The sequence below is a fragment of the Aedes albopictus genome, chromosome 1 (genome assembly GCF_035046485.1).
Source record: "Aedes albopictus strain Foshan chromosome 1, AalbF5, whole genome shotgun sequence".
In the NCBI taxonomy this organism is placed as follows: domain Eukaryota; kingdom Metazoa; phylum Arthropoda; class Insecta; order Diptera; family Culicidae; genus Aedes; species Aedes albopictus.
In genome coordinates, this window is record NC_085136.1 from 134,515,515 (window position 1) to 134,537,508 (window position 21,994).

The 21,994-nt window shown below is 46.1% G+C and overlaps 1 protein-coding gene across 22 annotated transcripts in view; it reads left to right on the top strand.

Annotated features, from left to right (window-relative positions):
- The window catches only part of LOC109422898 (disintegrin and metalloproteinase domain-containing protein unc-71), a 1,549,374-nt gene that overhangs the window by 1,362,575 nt on the left and 164,805 nt on the right, over positions 1 to 21,994 (top strand). For all 22 annotated transcript variants that reach the window (XM_062845411.1, XM_062845413.1, XM_062845424.1 and 19 more), the window contains one exon: positions 2,760 to 2,931. In XM_062845411.1, coding sequence (XP_062701395.1) covers positions 2,760 to 2,931 — 172 coding nt within the window. The remainder of the gene's footprint in view (positions 1 to 2,759; positions 2,932 to 21,994) is intronic.

Consider the following 21,994-nt stretch of genomic DNA (forward strand, 5'->3'; position numbering starts at 1 on the left):
TTATTTTTTCATGCAACATTTTATTTTCCGTGTAAATTAAAGGAAAATAATTTTAGAGTGTATTCGACTCCCTTAAACTATTTTACTGTAAAAGAATGATTTGAGAAAATTTTTAACCCTTATGTGGCCGACAGGGTACCCGGGTACCCATCACCCATTTAAAAAGCACGGTGTAAAAAAAAGCAAAAAGTTTGTCGGACACATAACGGTTAAATATGTTAATTGTAGCGATTCAATACAAAGTAAACAATGACTTCTGAAAGGTGACTAAAACATCATCTTTTCAATGATTTAAAAAAAAATGTAAATACCTACGTTCCAAAAGAAACCAAAAATCATTTTGAGATTTAAAGAACAGTCCTAAATATCAGCCAAAAATGTTTAAAATTTTGATTTTTACCCCTCTAATACCAAACCACGCCTTTAGACGGGGTATAGTTTGAGCATTTTTGTATTTTTTTTCTGCCTGGGCAATCAAAACGTTTATATTTTTGGCTGATTTTCAGGGCTGTTCTGTATATCTCACAATGGCTTTTGGTGTCTTTTAAAGCGTATTACCATTTTTTTTAAAACACTGGAAAATGGATGTTTTAGTCATCTTTCAGATGTCATTGTTTCTTTTGTATTTAATCGCATCAATTGAAGTTTTTAAAAATTTTCCTGAATCATTCTATTATAGTAAAAGAGTTTAAAGAAGTTGAATACACACTAAAATTATGTTCCTAATAGTAACACGGAAAATAAAATGTTCCATGAAAAAAATAAAAATAAAAATATTTTAACAATTACCATAAAATCTCAATATGTTTTCATCTTAAATAATCGATATGCCTAATAGGCTTACAGGAAAAATATAAAAGTGTAGAGATGTCCAAAAATAAAAATTAGAAAAATCAAAAATCTAAATTCTCGATTAAAAAGAATCAACTTTCAAAACATGTTTAACTCGATTTTAGATGACGAAAAATGATATTTAGATCGAAATCAAACATTTATGTATTAGAGGGTTAACGAAACAAAAATTACAAAAATGCTCAAACTAAAAGCGATTGATTGATTGATTTGTCTTTATGAGAGAGACTTAAACTAAAAGTGGGTTTGGGTATTAGAGGATTAAGTGGAATCCCTTATTTGTGAGACCATGATTTTTAAAATTTGGGTGATAAAGGAAATGAATTTCTATTTCTCTGCGAGCTGTAGAATTTGCCAAATAATTACTAGTTAAATTCTGGCAATTCAATTTTGCTAGTAACATTTCGAATGAGATTCAACAAAGAGCTTATTATTAGTTCTCTGGCTGATCTGTGGTAAAGCATCTTAAAAAAGTACTGCAGTATTTTATTCGCAAGTTCAGTCCAGAAACGTGTTAAAGGTCTAGCACTCACATGAGTAAAATTCTGATGAAATTTCTAAACATTTTTTGATAAATTCCAAGAAGCATTTTTTCAAAATTATAAAAATCCCCAGGAACACAAATTTCATTAGAGATATTAGATGATTTTACCGAATGGACATGACACCCCCAACGGACTCCCGGCAGGTCTGCCATTTTTTTATGTTTCTACAATTCATCTGATTTTTTTTTACAATATTACAGTGGTGTTTCAATTTAATTACGGCCAAGTTTTACAGAAACCATTTTTCAACGAAATTTCGGAAAAAATGGTTTCTAGAAAACTGATAAACATATCCCACCAAAACTTAGGAGATATCTTGGACCTTTCTCTAAATATGTATGAAAGCCGATCTTGAAAATAGTACTCCATATATAATAAAAAAAAATCATATAGCAATAAAATGAAGAAATGCATCCAGTTTCGCCTTGAGATAGAGCCCTTTCATTTATCTTAAACTTAAATTTTGAATAGTAATTTGTAAAACATTGCAACTTATGATTTGGACCTCAGGTTCTAAAATCAGTACAGATATAAGGCAAAAAATATCATGTCTCCAGGGGATAACCTCAAGCATGCGATCGCGAGTGCATATGCCAAATCTAAAGCTACGAAATCGTTACCAGCCAGTGCTCATAATGGTCCAACCTACACCATCAACTGCACATTAACCCGCAGCTACAATATCGTACAGTCTTGATGTTCGAGGTTGTCATATAACTTGAAAAGCAGTATTTCCTTCACAAGGTAGACCCTACCAGAAATGTTTAATTGACGCGTTCTACAATCCCGTTCCCTCCGCAGAGAGTTCCAAGGATGCTGAAAAGCAAAATAGCACCCAACCGTCACATTTCAGTCCACTTCACCGCACAGTGACACGGTCTTCGTCGTTGTCGACGACGACGACGACACGACGACTTCGTCCTAGACGTTGTCACGGTGGTGACACCGGAGTTTGTCATATTAGCGCGAACTTCTGGGATACCACTCCCTGTTACGATGACGACGGCCGCGTGGCGGTGGCGCGTCATTGTAAGTGGGAATGATGTCACATTTTACAAGAGTGACCCTTTCCTTTGCACAGCACAAGTGAGCGGGGGAACCGGGGGCTTTAGTGATGAGGGTTGACTATGAAAACCAGCCAAGACCACATCGTTCTGAGGTGGCTGTCTCCTGCCGTCGTCGGTTGGTGTCAGAATCAGCGCGCCAGCGTGTTTCTCTCGACGACGACAACGACAAGAGTTTAGAGGCAAGACAAGCTGAAAACTTGGACCGTGAGGCGGAGTGGTTTGAGTTATTGCACGATTGTAAAATATGACACGACAAACATGACATTTCCTGTGCTTTTCTTGTGCCCCCTTGCAGGTTACTGTTTCAATGGGCTGTGTCCAACGACGGCAGCTCAGTGCGAGCGGATCTGGGGCTACAGTGGTACCGGAGCCGATCGTGTCTGCTACGAGCAGTTCAACTCGAAGGGTTCGATCAACGGACACTGCGGGAAGGACGCTAGTGGCAACTACGTCAAGTGTGAACCGGAGTAAGTACAACAACTATTTATTGTTAAAATTCATCACATGAACATGAAGTTCGATAAACATTTTGTACATCTAAACTCAAATTCAACCAAACCTAAACTAATTATAGAAAGATAGTGATAGTAATAGAAGACAGCAGCATCGAAAATCATAAAAAATAGCTATAATTTAAGTAGACATCTATTCCAGTGTTGCAATATTTAAAAGTTTGTGCAACTCATTGGTCTTCCTATAACAGATGGAATACTGATTGCTGGAAGGTGTGAATTAGACCGATGCAAATTTTGAAATTTTCGCTCCCCTATGCTTAATCGATTCCAAATTGGGTTCTGATTACCCTAACAAAATTTGAGCTCGTTTGGATAAAATTTGATTGAGCACACGCCGTTTAAAGTTTGTATGAGAATTACTATGGAAAAGTCAAAGTTTCATTCGCACAAGTTGAAACTTTTTTCCATGTTGACTTAAAAATGAAAACGATGTGGATTCATATAGATTACATTTCCATTTTTCGAATTGCCGAAGACACCTAACGCGTAAACCCAACAGAAAAAATGTTATTCAATAAAATGTGACTTTAAATCTTTTGAAATGATGTTTTTCTTTGCTTTATGGGAACACTGCGCGCGCAAAATTTTGCCTAGTAGGCCAAAGGAAATTCTTGCAATGCAAAGTGTCAGAACGAAAACACAACAAAACGCAGCAGTAGGAAAACTAGTGGATGATGAATGTGTTTTGTAGATTTGTTCGTATAAATGACACTTTTACGGCAATATTTCAATAGTAACCATAAAAATAGACGAACATTGCTCCCCAACACCGTCTTTTGGATATATGATCTGATGATTTGCATGCACACTGTCCATAAACTATGTAGTCTCGTTTTTGGTCATCGCAGATCATCCCCTTTCCTTCGTAATTTGAAATTTGGATTGATCGTAGATTTTGGGCCAAATCCCCATTTCCCCTGAGAGTCTACGTATTTAATAGATAGGCCCATAGAGTAGGATTTTGGCTAGCCCATCATGTTGTGAAACTGTCCTATGGATTGAATGCCCGTCTACAAAACAGGCCTCAAGGGAGGGATTTTGTGTAATTTTGGCAAAAGGCGGAGGGGCAACTTCATGACAAGATGACCAACCATACATATGTTAAAGAAAGATTTAAATGTTCCGGGTTATGAAACGTTGGCAGTAAGTAAGATGGTTAAAGTGGTTGTATTCGTTTCAGAGGATATGGAAGTGGAAGTGTCCCTTCAATCCGTTTGCTCTTTTTTTTTCCCAGCCTGTTATTTCGGTCCTAATTTATTACCCAGTCAACAGTTAGAGCAGCTGTTCTCGCTTTATGCCATTTTCCTTTTTTTGACATTTGCATTGCAAAATTTTGCTCTGGCCTACTAGGCAGAATTTTCTGCGCGCAGTGTTCCCATAAAGTAAAGAGAAACATCATTTCAAAAGATTTAAAATCACATTTAATTCAATAACAATTTTTCTGTTGGTTTTACGTATTAGGTGTCTTCGGCAATTTGAAAGATAACAATGTAATCTTTATGATTCCATATCGGGTATATATTTTAATCAACATGGAACAAAGTTTCAACTTGTGCAAATGAATGTTAAACTTTTCCATAGTAATTCCCATACAAACTTTAAATGGCATGTGCTCAGTCAAATTTAATCCAAATGAGCTCAAATTTTGTTAAAATAATCAGAGTCCAATTTAGCATCGGTTAAGCATAGGGGAGCAAACATTTCAAAATTTGCATCGGTCTAGTGTGAATAGTACTGTAATTTAATGGAATAACTCATGTTATTATAAACAGCTACGAATGCAATCGACGCTCCCATTCATCTGCCAGGCAAGTTATTCGACAACTTTTGTTTACGAGTAGGACAATCCCCGAGTTTTGACTTATGATTGCCACCGCAATTCACCAAGCAATCATGCATTTAGTATTCATGTAGCAATGTCTTCTCTCTAAAATAAAAACTCTCATTTTTAGTAAACACCGGGACTGTGTTTAAAATTGCTCGTACGCTCACATTTTTGCAAAATATCAATATTTTTCGGTATTTGAAGGTGGTTTATAAACCCAGTGAGGGTGCCATATCGAAATTATTGCAAAATACATGCTCATGTGAGCAATTTTAAAAAATGTGTGTTTCCAACACAGTCCCTGTGCGGCATGGATGTTTATTAAAAATGTGCAGGAAGAACACATTTTTGAGCGTAGCCGCTTTTGCGTGTTGTCTCGTGACCCCACCCTTGTCAATTGCAAGGTTGAACATAGTTTTAGAATTTTTCAGCAGCTGAGAATGAGCACATGAGAAAAAGATCACAGGTTGTCCGTGAAGTTCACTAGAAAGAAGCTTCCATCATCACTTACAGAATCGAACTAAGCATATGAGATTGTGTTCAAACTTTGAAATCAACAAATGATTTGTAAAATCAAAATCAACTTGACAGACCGGCACTAGAGCAGTGCTTGACAAGAACGTCACTTAATTATAAATACAGATTTGAAATCAGCTTTGCAGTTGCCTTACGCAATGCACATAATTACACAGCAGATACAGCTGCCAGCAAGTAGTCGTTAACAAGCTTACTGCACAGCACAACTGCGTTCTTCCAGGATGGCACATGCAAAGAAACCATTCATGGGTATAGGCTCTGGCCTGGCAACTACCGTGCGTGTGGTTGGGAGTGCAGTGTCAATAGACGAGCGTCAAGTCCGTTGTTCTCTTCCACATCTTATTGGAAGAGCTGCTGCGTTGAGCTTCGTTTGCGATCCGGTACACTTAAACACGGAGCCCAAGAAATCTGTCATCCTTTCCTGATATTGTTGATGTTGTTGTTGTTGTGTGTAAGATTATTGCCGCTTGTTTGGTTTGCGAGCTCATGGCGCTGTCCATAAACTACGTAGACTCATTTTGGGCAATCTCAGACCCCCCCCCCCTCCCCCTCCGTAGACTTTTGTTCATACAAAATTTTCGAAATTTGTATGGAGCGTAGACTTTGGCCAGACCCCCCCGTCCCCCCTGGGAGTCTACGTAGTTTATGGACAGGCCCTAGGTACCTACTAGTGAAATGTTGCAAGATGTCTACGAAGGAGATGACGACCGACGAACAATAGCAGAATAGATCTTTTGCCGCTCGCTCTGGAGCAGCCGAACCGTCAGAACATGCTGACTAATAGTAGTATCATTATTATCAACAATGGTTATTATTAATTTTATGATGAATAATGGACATTCCGCCTTTGTTGTGGGGCAAGAAACTCCTTCACCGCATACATCCATAGTGTGCAGTCTTGCAACAGCAGCAGCAGCAGCAGCAGCGGTAGCAATCATGCAAGGACCATCATCATCTAAAGCGGAAGCAATTCCCACCGGGGACAAATATGTGCGACCGCCATTAAGATCTCTGTGCCTGCATGTGCACAGTGGTGCACTTCATTCGTCGTACAGATAGCAGAACTATAGATGTTGAAGGGGATCATCGAAGGACTTTTTCCGCGTCATGATCCTAGTCCTTGGCCTCCTTTCGTAGGACAACCGGGGACTGGGGCTGGCGATGAGGAAAGGGTCACCGATGTGGAACTTGCGGGGATAGCAAAGTCCGTTAGCGTAGGTAAGGCTCCAGGTCCGGACGGAGTTCCGAACCTGGCCTTAAAAGTAGCTATTGCAGAAGCTCCCGAGATGTCCAGGTCTGCTATTCAGAAATGCCTGGACGAAGGAGTTTTCCCAGAAGCTTGGAAGAGGCAGAGCCTGGTACTATTGCCAAAGGCGGGGAAACCACCCGGGGACTCGTCGGCATATAAACCAATATGCTTGATAGACACGGCGGAGAAGGTGCTCGAAAAGATCATCCTCAATAGAATGTTGATAATGCCTGGGCTGTGGAATGGGGAAGCCGTTTCACGAACCAGCGGGGTCAGATCCTGCTAGAAACACTGGCCATCTTAGATGTCGACTTGGCTAACGTCGGTACCAAGAGTACCTATAGTCGAAACGGAGCGGAGTCAATTATTGACGTGACCTTTTGTAGTCCTGGCTTAACAAGTAGTTCGAACTGGAGAGTAGATGATGGCTACACTCACAGCGACCACCTGGCGGTTCGCTACAGTATCGACTACAACAACAGCAGACAGCGGATAGAAGAAGAGGCGGCTAGGCCAAGGCCAAGCCCTCGTAGGTGGAAGACATCATACTTCGACGAAGAGGTATTTAGGGAAGCGCTCCGCCGTGAGCGAAACTTAATTGGTTTAGACGGCGACGAGCTGGTAGCGGTGCTCTCACGTGCGTGTGATGCGACCATGCCTAGGCGAGTCCACCCTAGAAATGGGAGGCCACCGGCTTACTGGTGGACCGACGCGATTGCGGACCTGCGCCGCGCCTGCCTACGGGCTAGGCGGCGGATGCAGCGAGCACGATCAGAGGAAGAGCGAAACGAACGGCGGGTGGTGTTCGCCGCTGCAAAAGCCGCGCTCAAGACCGAGATAAGAGCAAGCAAAAAGGCCTGCTTTGAGGATCTCTGTCAGAGTGCCAATACGAACCCGTGGGGTGACGCCTACAGGATCGTTATGGCCAAGACGAGAGGTGTGATGGCTCCTACAGAGCAATCTCCAGAGATGTTGGAGAGGATCATTGGAGGACTTTTTCCGCGTCATGATCCTAGTCCTTGGTCTCCTTTCGTAGGACAGCCGGGGACTGGGGCTGGCGATGAGGAAAGGGTCACCGATGTGGAACTTGCGGGGATAGCTAAGTCCCTTAGCGTAGGTAAGGCCCCAGGTCCGGACGGAGTTCCGAACCTGGCCTTAAAAGTAGCTATTGCAGAGGCTCCCGAGATGTTTAGGTCCGCTATGCAGAAATGCCTGGACGAGGGAGTTTTCCCAGAAGCTTGGAAGAGGCAGAGCCTGGTATTATTGCCAAAGGCGGGGAAACCACCCGGAGACCCGTCGGTGTATAGACCAATATGCTTGATTGACACGGCGGAGAAGGTGCTCAATAGAATGTTGAGGTTCACTGAGGGTGTAAATGGTCTTTCGAGCAACCAGTATGGCTTCCAGAATGGGGAGGTCCACCGTAGACGCTATCTTGTCGGTTACAAAAACCGCCGAGAAAGCACTCGAGCCTAAGAGGAGGGGAATTCGCTTCTGCGGGGTAGTGACTCTGGATGTAAGGAATGCATTTAATAGCGCCAGTTGGGCTGCTATTACCGATGCGCTCTTGCGTCTGGGGATACCGGAGTACTTGTACAAGATTCTCGGAAGCTACTTCCAGAATCGCGTACTAGTTTACGACACGGAGGTGGGTCGGAAGTGCTTTCACATAACCTCAGGAGTCCCGCAAGGTTCCATCCTGGGTCCGGTGTTATGGAATGTCATGTACGACTAGGTGTTGAGATTAGAGTACCCAGTGGGAGTGGTGATTGTCGGATTTGCCGACGATATTACGCTCGAAGTCTACGGTGAAACGATCGAGGAGGTGAAGTTGACTACCGACCACTCAATCAAGGTTGTGGAGGCGTGGATGCGGTCCAGAAAACTGGAGCTGGCTCACCACAAGGCAGAGGTGACGGTTGTTAACAACATGCAGTCCGCGCAGCAGACGGAGATCAGTGTAGGAGAGTGCACTATCCTGTAGAAGCGCTCTGTCAAGCACTTGGGCGTGATGATCGACGATAAGCTTACCTTCGGTAGCCACGTCGATTATGCCTGTAAAAGAGCCTCCACAGCTATTGCGGCACTGTCCCGGATGATGTCCAATAGCTCAGCGGTGTACGCCAGTAAGCGCAAGCTTCTGGCTAGTGTTGCTACGTCCATACTTAGGTATGGCGGCCCGGCGTGGGGTACCGCGCTAAGTACTGAATGCTACCGACGGAAGCTGGAAAGTACTTACAGGCTTATGTGTCTGAGGGTTGCAAGCGCGTACCGTACCGTGTCACACGACGCTCTCTGTGTCATTACTGGTATGGTGCCTATCAGCATTCTTATCAGTGAGGACATGGAGTGCTTCGAAATGCGCGGCACAAGAGGCATACGCAAGACTGTCAGGATGGCCTCTATGGTTAAATGGCAGCGCGCGTGGGACAGTTCCACCAAAGGAAGGTGGACCCATAGGTTGATACCGAGGGTGGATAGTTGGATTAATAGGCGCCATGGGGAAGTTACATTCCACCTGACACAGGTCCTTACTGGTCATGGTTGCTTCCGACAGTATCTACACCGTTTCGGGCATGCGGATTCTCCCGAATGCCCAGTGTGCAATGGTTTAGAGGAAACGGCGGAACACGTTTTGTTCGTGTGCCCGCGTTTTCGCACAATGCGTGACCGCATGCTTGCCACATGCGGGGAGGACACAACTCCGGACAACTTGGTCCAGAGATTGTGTAGGGATGAGATTAGCTGGAATGCCGTTTCAACGGCTATCACCCATATCGTCTGGGAACTACAGAGGAGGTGGCGCGTGGACTCGGAGAATGGCTAGTCCAGATGCAGTACAAGAGGTGGTCCAGGGGTTCGAAGTCGGCTTCGTAGGTCATACCGGTGCCCTGCGGTCGAGATCGACCCTTACAGCGATTAAGTGGCCGCGGAGAGGAAGTCCCGGTAGCGGTGCTGTCGTGGCGTCAGTCTACTGGGTTGGATCTGAGCCCGCGGTTGGAAAGGGGTCCCCGGCAAGGGTCGGGGTAGGTGAGACCCTGCTGTCTGCAACCTACGGATGCATCTGATAGGGCCTGAAGGGTAGTGATACCCTTCCTTTGCGGGCAGGTCAGATCGGGTTGCATGTGGGCATCAGTTCTTGATGTCCGCTCAGCAGTAGGGCGCGGGCGGGGTTGACCCTGCCCGCCTTCCGAGGACAAAGGGAGTGGTGAGGACCACTCGGGAAACTGGCTAAGCGCCAGCATGCTATCGTGATGGACTCTCCAGAGCGAGTCATCGATGTTCGTTGCTGCTAGGCTACGGCAGCTAACCTTGAGGGTGCGATATGCACTAGCCCCTCTCTGAAGCAATACCTTCTTGGTGGTTCCGGAGAGACGTAGGGTTGGTGACCATAGGAATGTGTTTTAGTGGGTCGAGGAGAGAGTAGTCCTGGCTTCTACCGGCGTTGTAGAAGACGGCCTTAACCCCACACTACCCTAACCTTCCTGTTAGGGTGTCTGATGAGCAGATTTATCCCCCTATGGTTTAGAAGGAAAAAAAATAGAATGTTGAGGTTCACCAAGGGCGAAAATGGTCTTTCGAGTAACCAGTACGGCTTCCGGAAGGGGAGATCCACCGTAGACGCTATCTTGTCGGTTACAAAATCGCCGAGATAGCACTCGAGCCTAAGAGGAAGGTAATGTGTTACTGCGCGGTAGTGATTCTGGATGTCAGGAATGCGTTTAATAGCGCCAGCTGGTCTGTTATTGCCGATGTGCTCTTGCGTCTGGGGATACCGGGGTACCTCTACAAGATTCTCGAAAGTTACTTCCAGAATCGAGTACTAGTTTACGACACGGAGATGGACCGGAAGTGCTTTCACATAACCTCAGGAGTCCCGCAAGGTTCCATCCTGGGTCCGGTGCTATGGAATGTCATGTACGACTAGGTGTTGAGGTTAAAGTACCCAGTGGGAGTGGTGATTGTCGGATTTGCCGACGACATTACGCTCGAAGTCTACGGTGAAACGATCGAGGAGGTGACTACCGACCACTCAATCAAGGTTGTGGAGGCGTGGATGCGGTCCAAGAAACTGGAGCTGACTCATCACAAGACTGAGGTGACGGTTGTTAAGAACCGGAAGTCAGAGCAGCAAGCGGAGATCAGTGTAAGTGAGTGCACTATCCTGTCAAAGCGCTCCGTCAAACACTTGGGCGTGATGATCGACGATAAGTTTACCTTCGGTAGCCACGTCGATTATGCCTGTAAAAGAGCCTCCACAGCTATTGCGGCACTGTCCCAGATAATGTTCAATAGTTCTGCGGTGTACGCCAGTAAGCACAAGCTTCTGGCTAGTGTTGCTACGTCCATACTTAGGTATGGCGGCCCGGCGTGGGGTACCGCGCTAAGTACTGAATGCTACCGGCGGAAGCTGGAAAGTACTTACAGGCTTATGTGCCTGAGGGTTGCGAGCGCGTACCGTACCGTGTTACACGACGCTCTCTGCGTCATTACTGGTATGGTGCCTATCAGCATTCTTATCAGTGAGGACATGGAGTGCTTCGAAATGCGCGGCACAAGAGACATACGCAGGACTGCCAGGATGGCCTCTATGGTCAAATGGCAGCGCGCGTGGGACAGTTCCACCAAAGGAAGGTCGACCTATACGTTGATACCGAGGGTAGATAGTTGGATTAATAGGCGCCATGGGGAAGTTACATTCCACCTGACACAGGTCCTTACAGGTCATGGTTGCTTCCGACAGTATCTACACCGTTCCGGGCATGCGGATTCTCCCGAATGCCCAGTGTGCAATGGTTTAGAGGAAACGGCGGAACACGTTTTGTTTGTGTGCCCGCGTTTTCGCACAATGCGTGACCGCATGCTTGCCACATGCGGGGAGGACACAACTCCGGACAATTTGGTCCAGAGGATGTGTAGGGATGAGGTTAGCTGGAACGCCGTTTCAACGGCTATCACCCATATCGTCTGGGAGCTACAGAGGAGGTGGCGCGTGAATTCGGAGAATGGCTAGTCCAGATGCAGTACAAGAGGTGGTCCAGAGGTTCGAAGTCGGCTTCGTAGGTCATACCGGTGCCCTGCGGTCGAGATCGACCCTTACAGCGATTAAGTGGACGCGGAGAGGAAGTCCCGGTAGCAGTGCTGTCCTGGCGTCGGTCTACTGGGTTGGATCCGAGCCCGCGATTGGAAAGGGGTCCCCGGCAAGGGTCGACATGACATGTTCAGAAGAATAACTGTGAAGATGTACCTAAACGGAAACAATTCCAGAAGAGGTTGAAACTTGGGTTGAAAAGACAAACATTGGTTCAACTATCCCAAAAGGTGAAGTCACCCGTTTGGCGTACAGACCAATCTGTCTACTGGACACCGATGGAAATTTGATAGCGATTTATTATGTCGAGGCTGACGATCTATACCGAAAGGCCAGATATCTCTGGACTTTCGGATAACCAGATTGGCTTCCGGACGGTGGACTCTATTAGCTCCACCAAAATCAGTGACCAAAATGGCCAAGATAGCGCTCCAAAAGATGCAAAGTAGACCCCGCTTCTGAGCGGTCATCGAGCTAGACGTGAAGAAACGCGTTCAGCAGTGTCAGCTGAGCCGCCATCGAGAGCGCCTTACGCCCTATGAGTCGCGGATATCCTAGAGCTACTTCCAAAACAGAGTGCTCCTTTAAGACACCGACAAAAAAGAGGGGAGTTAAATCATCACCACAGAGGTACCTCTGGGACCAATCCTTAGCTCCGTACTATGAAACGTGGCGTATGATGGCGTATTGAGGCGCATATAGCCAATGCCGCATTAGCAGGAAACAGGCGTAAGAAATATCACTCCAGATAACATTGTTGAAAGGACGTGTACGAGGGTGGTCTAGTGGTAGTCCGTATCTTCCGCGATCTTCCGAATCGTTTTGGAATTGCAGAGAAAATAGTGGTTCAACAAATTGGGAACTCTGTACATACCAAACAAAGGGGAAAGCACTCCTTGAACAATATAGGGCTGTCAATGAATCTACGGCAATCATGATAAACAGGTAAATATTTGATGATTTAAAAAACAGCTGAACTTCAAAGCACCAGCACTCTGAACAAATACAGAAGCGAGTCACTGCACGTTCGTGTGAATGTATCAAAGAGGTTGGACTGCTCAAAGTGAAGAAAGTGGAACAGCACACTAGCAGCACTAGTGCTGGCTGCTGCTACTTGCAATGATTAATTTGCAGTGACACATTGCCCGGATGGGGATAGATGCGACAACGAAGGCGACGACGACGACGTCGACGTTGAAGTTTTCTCCTTAGCACAGTTGGAGGTTGGCTTTTCTTCTCTGGTGTGTGCCCTGGATCTGCTGGAAGTTGATTGCGTGTTTTTGTCTGAGTTTTTGCTCCAAGCCGCTGCACTGGGTCCTGGATCCTGGAAGCGAAGGGGATTTCATGTTCGATAAGAATTTTCTTGCGTCACGACATGCACTCTCGTTTCTCCTGGGTTGTTTCTTCATGCACACTACTACAGTAGTGCTCCGGGTGGCTAGCCCCCCTGGGGAGGTACCCGGAAATTCATCATCGCTTTGATTAATGATGCCTGAACAAGCACTCCCACTGAACGAACTTGTTGACAGTGCACTTTTTGCTACTTATATATGGTTGGGGTGGGTACGTTCAAATGGAGTAATTGCGAAGAACTACAAAACTGACTGTTTATTTGTTGTCAGTTCCTTATAGGCTTATCACTGGGGCTACACAAAATCCTATCAGCATCAAACATTTCAGCTGGATTAGAATGTATCCTGTATATCTGAAAGAGAAAATCCTTCTCAAAAGCCTCTCCAGCACGCTAATGCACTTTGCTGGGGACCGTCGCAAATCATCTCTGGACCTTTCGTCGTGGTCAGTTCAGTTTCTCAACACTGCGGCTAAATTACGCAACAACACAACTTGCAATACACATGAAGTGTGCGCTCAAATGAACCATCCGAAAACGTTAACGGACATTCGGTTCCACAACAAATGCCTGGCATGGCAACACATTTCGTCAGCCAAGAGCAATCCATCATCAAAGGCGAGTCGAATCGATGATGTTGATGTTGGGTTTGCGCTGACTGGCGGCATCCCCAGAGCAACCTGTCAGCATTGGTCATCTCTTTCTAATGGTACAGGCAGAGAATCCAATGCGTGCACAAACCAAAACCGCAAGGGTATTGTCCTTGTTGAACATGCAGGGGACGATTGTTTGATATGCACTGGTGATGCATTTTCACATGGGCAATAATCACCTTCCGTTCGAAAACTCCAAGGGCACGTTGGTCATCTGCACGTAGAGTCCATGGTTTGTGCCTGTGGTGCACTACCGGTCTAGTCAGCATTTTGTACATGGTTAACTTTGTGTGATGGCAAACTTTTTTTAATCATATAGTTCTGATGAGTCCAAAGTAAGCTCGAATTCCTACCACAATGACTCTCTGAATTTCTCTGCTGGTATCGTTATCGACGGTCACCAATGAGCCGAAGTACACGAATTCTTCAACCTCCTAGTTACTTCTAATCCTGAGCACCCATGGTGGTGCAGAGTAAAGACACTATATGCAAAGACACGAAATGTTCCAATTGGAATTCCAAATTTGCTGTCAATGTCATTCCAATCGAGCAGGAGACCTGTCAAACGCGCTTTAAAAGCATTGCTGGACAGCATCATCGTCATGACGCGACAATCATCATCAATAGCAACAATCATCAGATTTCGTGTCTTTAGCATACAGTGTCTTTAGTGCAGAGGGTCAAATTGAAAGATGGAGTCCTGGGCGATTGCCAGCCATCGCGATGACATTTGGCCTTCATGAGCCTGCGGCGCCATGAGCCTCTAGGTCTGCCTCTTCCGTGATATCTTTCTGGGTTCCAATCTATCGCTTGTTTGCAGATTTCGTTTCCACCTCTACGTAGAGTGTGGCCGTCCTACCTCCACCCGAATTTCTGTCGCTATCGTCTTTTGAGGACATCGACGATGGAGATCCACGTTGGAGATCCAATTGTGAGCCCACCATGCACCTGAAGCCGTTGAGTGTTCTCCACTGATACACACCAGGTTTCACTAGCGTACAACATCACAGATTTCACGTACGAGATGAATATTCGGATTCTGGTGCGTCGATTAATCTGATTGTTTTCCCAAACATTTTTTCAAGTTTCAAAAGTAGCCCTCGCTTTCTTGACCCGTGCACCTATGTCGATATTGATGCCACCATCGGCCGCCATTTGGCTACCAAGATATTGGAAACGATTTGGTCTTGTTGACGTTGATGGTAAGACCAGGGGGTGGAAGCTCAGGTAAAATATTATCTCCTGGGCGCCCATTAAAAACACCACCCCCGGCGAAGACTGGCGCTCGAGCCTAGCTATTTAGCACTGTAGTTGGAGGAAATGCCAATGCAGAACCCGTAGCTTCCGGGAAGGTTAGCCCAGCTCCCTGGGTTAGTGGGTTGGTGTCAGGCCCTGCGAGCCAGCCGTAAAAAAGACTAGCACCGGCAAATCAACAAGAGAAGAATGCGAACCGATACCAATGGCGACGACCACAGCGACGAAAAGGGACTTGCGATTGGAAGCTCGGTACGTGGAACTGCAGATCTCTCAACTTCATCGGGAGCACCCGCATACTCGCCGATATACTGAAGGACCGCGGGTTCGGAATCGTAGCGCTGCAGGAGGTGTGTTGGACAGGATCTATGGTGCGAACGTTTAGAGGTAATCATACCATCTACCAGAGTTGCGGCAACACACGTGAGCTGGGAACAGCTTTTATAGTGATGGGCGACATGCAGAGGCGCGTGATCGGTTGGTGGCCGATCGACGAAAGAATGTGCAGGTTGAGGATCAAGGGCCGATTCTTCAACATTAGCATAATAAACGTGCACAGCCCTCACTCCGGAAGCACTGATGATGACAAAGACGCATTTTACGCGCAGCTCGAACGCGAGTACGACCGCTGCCCAAACCACGACGTCAAGATCATCATAGGGGATCTAAACGCTCAGGTAGGCCAGGAGGAGGAATTCAGACCGACGATTGGAAAGTTCAGCGCCCACCAGCTGACGAACGAAAATGGCCTACGCCTCATCGATTTCGCCGCCTCCAAGAACATGGCCATTCGTAGCACCTTCTTCCAGCACAGCCTCCCGTATCGTTACACCTGGAGATCACCACAACAAACGGAATCGCAAATCGACCACGTTCTGATTGATGGACGGCACTTCTCCGACATTATCGACGTCAGGACCTATCGTGGCGCTAATATCGACTCCGATCACTACCTGGTGATGGTTAAACTGCGCCCAAAACTCTCCGTTATAAACAACGTACATTACCGGCGGCCGCCCCGGTACGATCTAGAGCGACTGAAGCAACCGGATGTCGCCACCGCATACGCGCAGAATCTCGAGGCAGCGTTGCCGGACGAGGGTGTGCTCGACGTGGCCCCTCTAGAGGACTGCTGGAGTACAGTGAAAGCAGCCATCAACAACGCAGCCGAGAGCACTATCGGGTACGTAGAACGGAGTCGACGAAACGATTGGTTCGACGAGGAGTGCAGAGCGGTTCTGGAGGAGAAGGATGCAGCGCGGGCGGTAATGCTGCAGCATGGAACCCGACAGAATGTGGAGCGATACAGACAGAAGCGAAAGCAGCAGACCCGTCTCTTCCGGGAGAAAAAGCGCCACCTGGAAGAAGCGGAGTGCGAGGAAATGGAACTGCTGTGCCGTTCACAGGAAACACGCAAGTTCTACCAGAAGCTCAACGCATCCCGCAAAGGCTACGTGCCGCAAGCCGAAATATGCAGGGATAAGGAAGGGAGCCTCCTGACGGACAAACGTGAGGTAATCGAAAGGTGGAAGCAGCACTTCGACGAGCACCTGAATGGCGAAGAGAATGTAGGCACGGAGGACCAAGGCAGCGGAGGAAATGACTATGTTGGTGCAGCAGAGGACGGGAACGAACCAACTCCCACGCTGAGGGAAGTTAAGGATGCCATCCACCAGCTCAAAAACAACAAAGCGGCTGGTAAGGACGGTATCGCAGCAGAACTCATCAAGATGGGCCCGGAAAAGTTGGCCACCTGCCTGCACCAGTTAGTAGTCAAGATCTGGGAAACCGAACAGCTACCGGAGGAGTGGAAGGAAGGGATAATCTGTCCCATCCACAAGAAAGGCGACAAGTTAATGTGTGAGAACTTTCGAGCGATCACCGTTTTGAATGCCACCTACAAAGTGCTATCCCAGATCATCTTCCGTCGTCTTTCACCTAAAGTAAATGAGTTCGTGGGAAGTTACCAAGCCGGTTTCATCGACGGCCGGTCGACAACGGACCAGATCTTCACCGTACGGCAAATCCTCCAGAAATGCCGTGAATACCAGGTCCCAACGCATCACCTGTTCATCGACTTCAAAGCGGCATACGACAGTATCGACCGCACAGAGCTATGGAAAATTATGGACGAGAACAGCTTTCCCGGGAAGCTGACTAGACTGATAAGAGCAACGATGGACGGTGTGCAGAACAGCGTAAGGATTTCGGGTGAGCTATCCAGTTCATTTGAATCTCGACGGGGACTACGACAAGGTGATGGACTTTCCTGCCTACTATTCAACATCGCCCTGGAAGGTGTTATGCGACGAGCCGGGCTCAACAGCCGAGGTACGATCTTCACGAAATCCAGCCAATTTGTCTGTTTTGCGGATGACATGGATATTATAGCCAGAACATTTGGAACGGTGGCAGAACAGTACACCCGCCTGAAACGTGAAGCAGCAAAGGTCGGACTGGTGGTGAATGCGGCTAAGACAAAGTACATGCTGGTAGGTGGGACTGAGCGAGACAGGACAAGCCTTGACAGCAATGTTACGATAGACGGGGATACTTTCGAGGTGGTAGAAGAATTCTTCTACCTCGGTTCCTTGCTAACGGCTGACAATAACGTGAGCCGTGAAATACGAAGGCGCATCATCAGTGGAAGTCGTGCCTACTATGGGCTCCAGAAGAAACTGCGGTCAAAAAAGATTCACCCCCGCACCAAATGTACCATGTACAAGACGTTAATAAGACCGGTGGTTCTCTACGGACACGAGACATGGACGATGCTCGAGGAGGACCTGCAAGCACTCGGAGTTTTCGAACGACGGGTGCTAAGAACGATCTTCGGCGGTGTGCAGGAGAACGGTGTGTGGCGGAGAAGGATGAACCACGAGCTCGCTGCACTTTACGGCGAACACAGTATCCAGAAAGTGGCCAAAGCTGGAAGGATACGGTGGGCAGGGCATGTTGCAAGAATGCCGGACAACAACCCTGCAAAGTTGGTGTTTGCTAACCATCCGGTTGGTACAAGAAGGCGTGGAGCGCAGAGAGCACGATGGGCGGACCAGGTGGAGCGTGATCTGGCGAGTGTTGGGCGTGACCGAGGATGGAGAGCTGCAGCTGCAAATCGAGTATTATGGCGGCAAATTGTTGATTCAGTATTATCATGAATTTGATGTGAACTAAATAAATGAAATGGTAAGACCTGTCGCCAAGGAGCGATTGGCAAGATCATCGAACTTACACTAGACATCAGAGCGCCGTTGAGCTAAGAGTGCAACGTCATCAACCAGTTCAAAGCCATTTGGGTGCTCCATGGTAATGGGCTTCCACAGCAACACACGATTTGGTTCATGAACAATCGCATCTATCAGGATCTTGTCGATTTCGATGAGGAACAGTAGAGGTGATAGGGTACATCCTTGCCTCACTCCAGCAACGACTCGGATGGGATCGTACAAGACACCGTTGTGCAGCACTCTTCACCAAAATGCCCTGTACTGTGCTTCAATGAGGCCGATGATTTTCTCAGAGACACCACAAGTTTTCATGATTGAGACGGTCGAAAGCTTTTTCGTAATCAATGAACACCAGGTAGAGAAATTATGGGAATTCATTGATTTGCCCCAGGGTGATACGGAGTGTGACACACAGGATCTCCGGCACGGAGATCATTGGCGTAGCTAGGGGGGGTTCCAGAAGTGCCTGGCACCCCCTAGAACAAATGTGGCACCTCTTAGAATTTTTCCAGTCACCAAAATTTAAAACTGCAAACAATAATTCCAATATTTATTAATGGCACATTTGAACATAACTGAAGCACACCCGGAATAACTTATATTCCTGTTGTACGTTTTGGCGTTTTGGATATTGGTAAGAACAATCAACAGACTTCTTTTTTTTTTTTTTTTTTATCTAGTTCATTTATTTGGGGCTCAATCGCGTATAACGCTTTACGGAGCCGAAGATCTTTCTTTGTACTTAATAGTATACACTATACATAGTAATAACTTTTTAATGATATCTGTTAGTAATGGGTGGAAGCCAGGGTACTCGTGGCAGCTCGAGGTTAGAAGGTCACATTTTGAGGGATGGACAGGGTAAGGATTGGGCCAAAGGTTTCACTGCTGCTCATCCGGGGGTAAATCGCATCTTGCTAGCGAATTCGGTGCCTTGTGGTGTTGGTACCAACTTGTTGTGGAACTTGGGTCTTCCGGATGGCCAGGAGTAGCTTGGTAACACAAAGAGGACAAAACAGAGAAAAAAAAAACTGGAGAAGAAAACACAAGCGAATTAAACTTTTATACCAGCAGAGCGAAGAAAGTCGAAAATACATCCCATATATGTGACATCGCGGGTCCCCAACACATCTCTCACAAGAACAAAGGGTTGTCTACCTCGGGCCTCAAGGGTATCCAAAAGTAGTGCTCTGGAGGCGTCATTATCCGGGCATTGCCAAACTACGTGGTCCATGTCATCATAACCGGAACCGCACTTAGTACAAACATTGCTCAACGCGAGGTTAATCCTGTGTAAATGCGCGTCTAGCGAGTAATGGTTGGACATAAGTCTTGACATCACGCGAATGAAATTGCGACTTACATCCAAACCATACCACCACACTCGCAAAGAAACATTAGGAATAATGGAATGTAACCACCGTCCCAGCTGGCCATCTCGCCAATCATTTTGCCAACTTTGAAGAGAACTCTGGCGAACAAAATGGAAAAATTCATCATGTGAAATTCTTCTATCATAGATCTCACCTTCCTGTGCGCCCACCTTTGCGAGAGAGTCCGCCTTCTCATTGCCATAAATTGAGCAATGTGAGGGGACCCATACAAAGGTAATCTTGTAGGATCTTTCGACCAGTGCACCCATCTGCTCCCTTATTTTTGTAAGAAAGTAAGATGGATGTTTTACAGGTTTCATCGACCGGAGTGCCTCAATCGAACTAAGGCTATCCGAGAAGATGAAGAAATGGTCTACGGGCATGTTGGAAATCATCCCCAAAGCGAAATTGATTGCTGCCAGCTCAGCAACATAAACCGAACAAGGTTCCTGAAGTTTGCGGAAGGCGGTGAAATTTTCATTGAAGACACCGAAACCAGTGGATCCATTTATGCGAGACCCATCAGTGAAGAATCTCTTACAGGAATTGACATTTTGGTACTTTTCGTTAAAAATGCGAGGAATAGATAGACATCGAAGTTGATCTGGTATTCCATGAATAGCTTGTTTCATGGACAGATCGTATTTAACAGAGGAACTGTCATTAGTGAAGTGTACACGGGGAGGATTATAACTTGGTAGGCTTATGTCAGATGACATGTAGAACAGATAGATTCTCATGAATTTTGATTGAGTGTTCAGACTGAGCATTTCTTCGAAGTTTTCAATGACAAGTGTGTTGCTCACTCCACACTTGATAAGTAACCTTAGCGAGAGCTCCCAGAATCGGTTCTGGAGAGGTTTCACCCCTGCCAGGACCTCTAGGCTCGCATTATGCGTTGAGTGCATACAACCGAGAGCAATACGCAAACAACGGTATTGAATTCGTTCCAACTTTATTAGGTGGCAGTTTGCTGTTGAGTGGAAGCAGAAAGAGCCATACTCGAGAACAGAGAGAATAGTCGTTTTGTAAAGTTTTATGAGGTCTTCCGGGTGAGCACCCCACCATGTTCCGGTAATTGTGCGTAGAAAATTGATCCTTTGTTGACATTTTTGCACCAAATACTTGATTTGGGTACCCCAAGTGCCTTTTGAATCAAACCAGACCCCAAGGTATTTCGAAGTCAAAGACTGGTCGATTTCTATTCCCAAAAGATTGAGATTCAGTTGGGCTGGGTTCCGCTTTCTAGAAAACACAACCAATTGAGTTTTTTGCGGAGCAAACTCGATCCCCAAATCTCTTGCCCAGATTGACAGATTATTTAGGGAATTTTGCAATGGTCTTTGCAACATTTCTGCATGTGGGCCTTTTAGAGAAACCACAGCATCATCTGCAAGTTGTCTTAGTGTGCATTGTCCTTCCAAGCAACTATCAATGTCTTTCACGTAAAAATTATAAAGCAAGGGACTTAAACATGATCCTTGGGGTAGGCCCATGTAACTAATTCTGGAAGTTGTCAGTTGTCCGAGATTGAAGCTCATATGTTTTTCTGACAACAAATTATACAAGAAATTATTTAAAATTCCTGGAAGTCCACTATTGTGCAGTTTTTCTGACAATATTCCTATGGAAACTGAATCAAAGGCGCCCTTAATATCCAAGAAAACTGAAGCCAGTTGCTCCTTTTCCGCAAAGGCCAGTTGAATATCTGTTGAAAGCAACGCTAGACAATCGTTTGTTCCTTTGCCCTTGCGAAACCCGAACTGTGTATTTGAAAGCAAATCATTCGATTCAACCCAATGGTCGAGTCGTGATAGGATCATTTTTTCTAACAATTTCCTTAAACATGATAACATAGCAATTGGGCGGTATGAATTATGATCAGACGCTGGTTTACCAGGCTTTTGAATAGCTATTACTTTGACCTGTCTCCATTCTGGCGGAACAATGTTATTCTCCATCAATGAGTTGAACAGGTCCAGTAATCGTCTTTTCGCGATATCTGGGAGATTTTTGAGAAGATTGAACTTGATCATATCGCGTCCCGGAGCGGAATTGTCTGGGCAGACCTTTTTCGCGAAGCTAAATATCCAACGGTTGGAGTATTCGTCACTCTCATTAGAAGAAGAGCGGTTTCGCATGTTGCGAGCCACTCTCCAAAGCGTTGTCATTGAAGTTTCTCTAGAGAGGCCCTCAATGAAGTGTCTCCAATAACTACGCTTCTTCGCTTTCAGCAGGTTCTTCAGCTGTCTTTCGAGCTTAGCATACTCTTGAAAAAGATCTGAAGTACCATGCCTACGAAAAGCTTTGAAAGCATCAGATTTTTTAAGATACAACTGGGTGCAATCATCATCCCAGCCTAGTGTGGCGGGTCTTCTTTTGAAAGTTGCACTTGGAACTCGTCGTTTTTGTGATTCTAATGCACTCTTGTATATCAGTTCTGATAGGAATCGA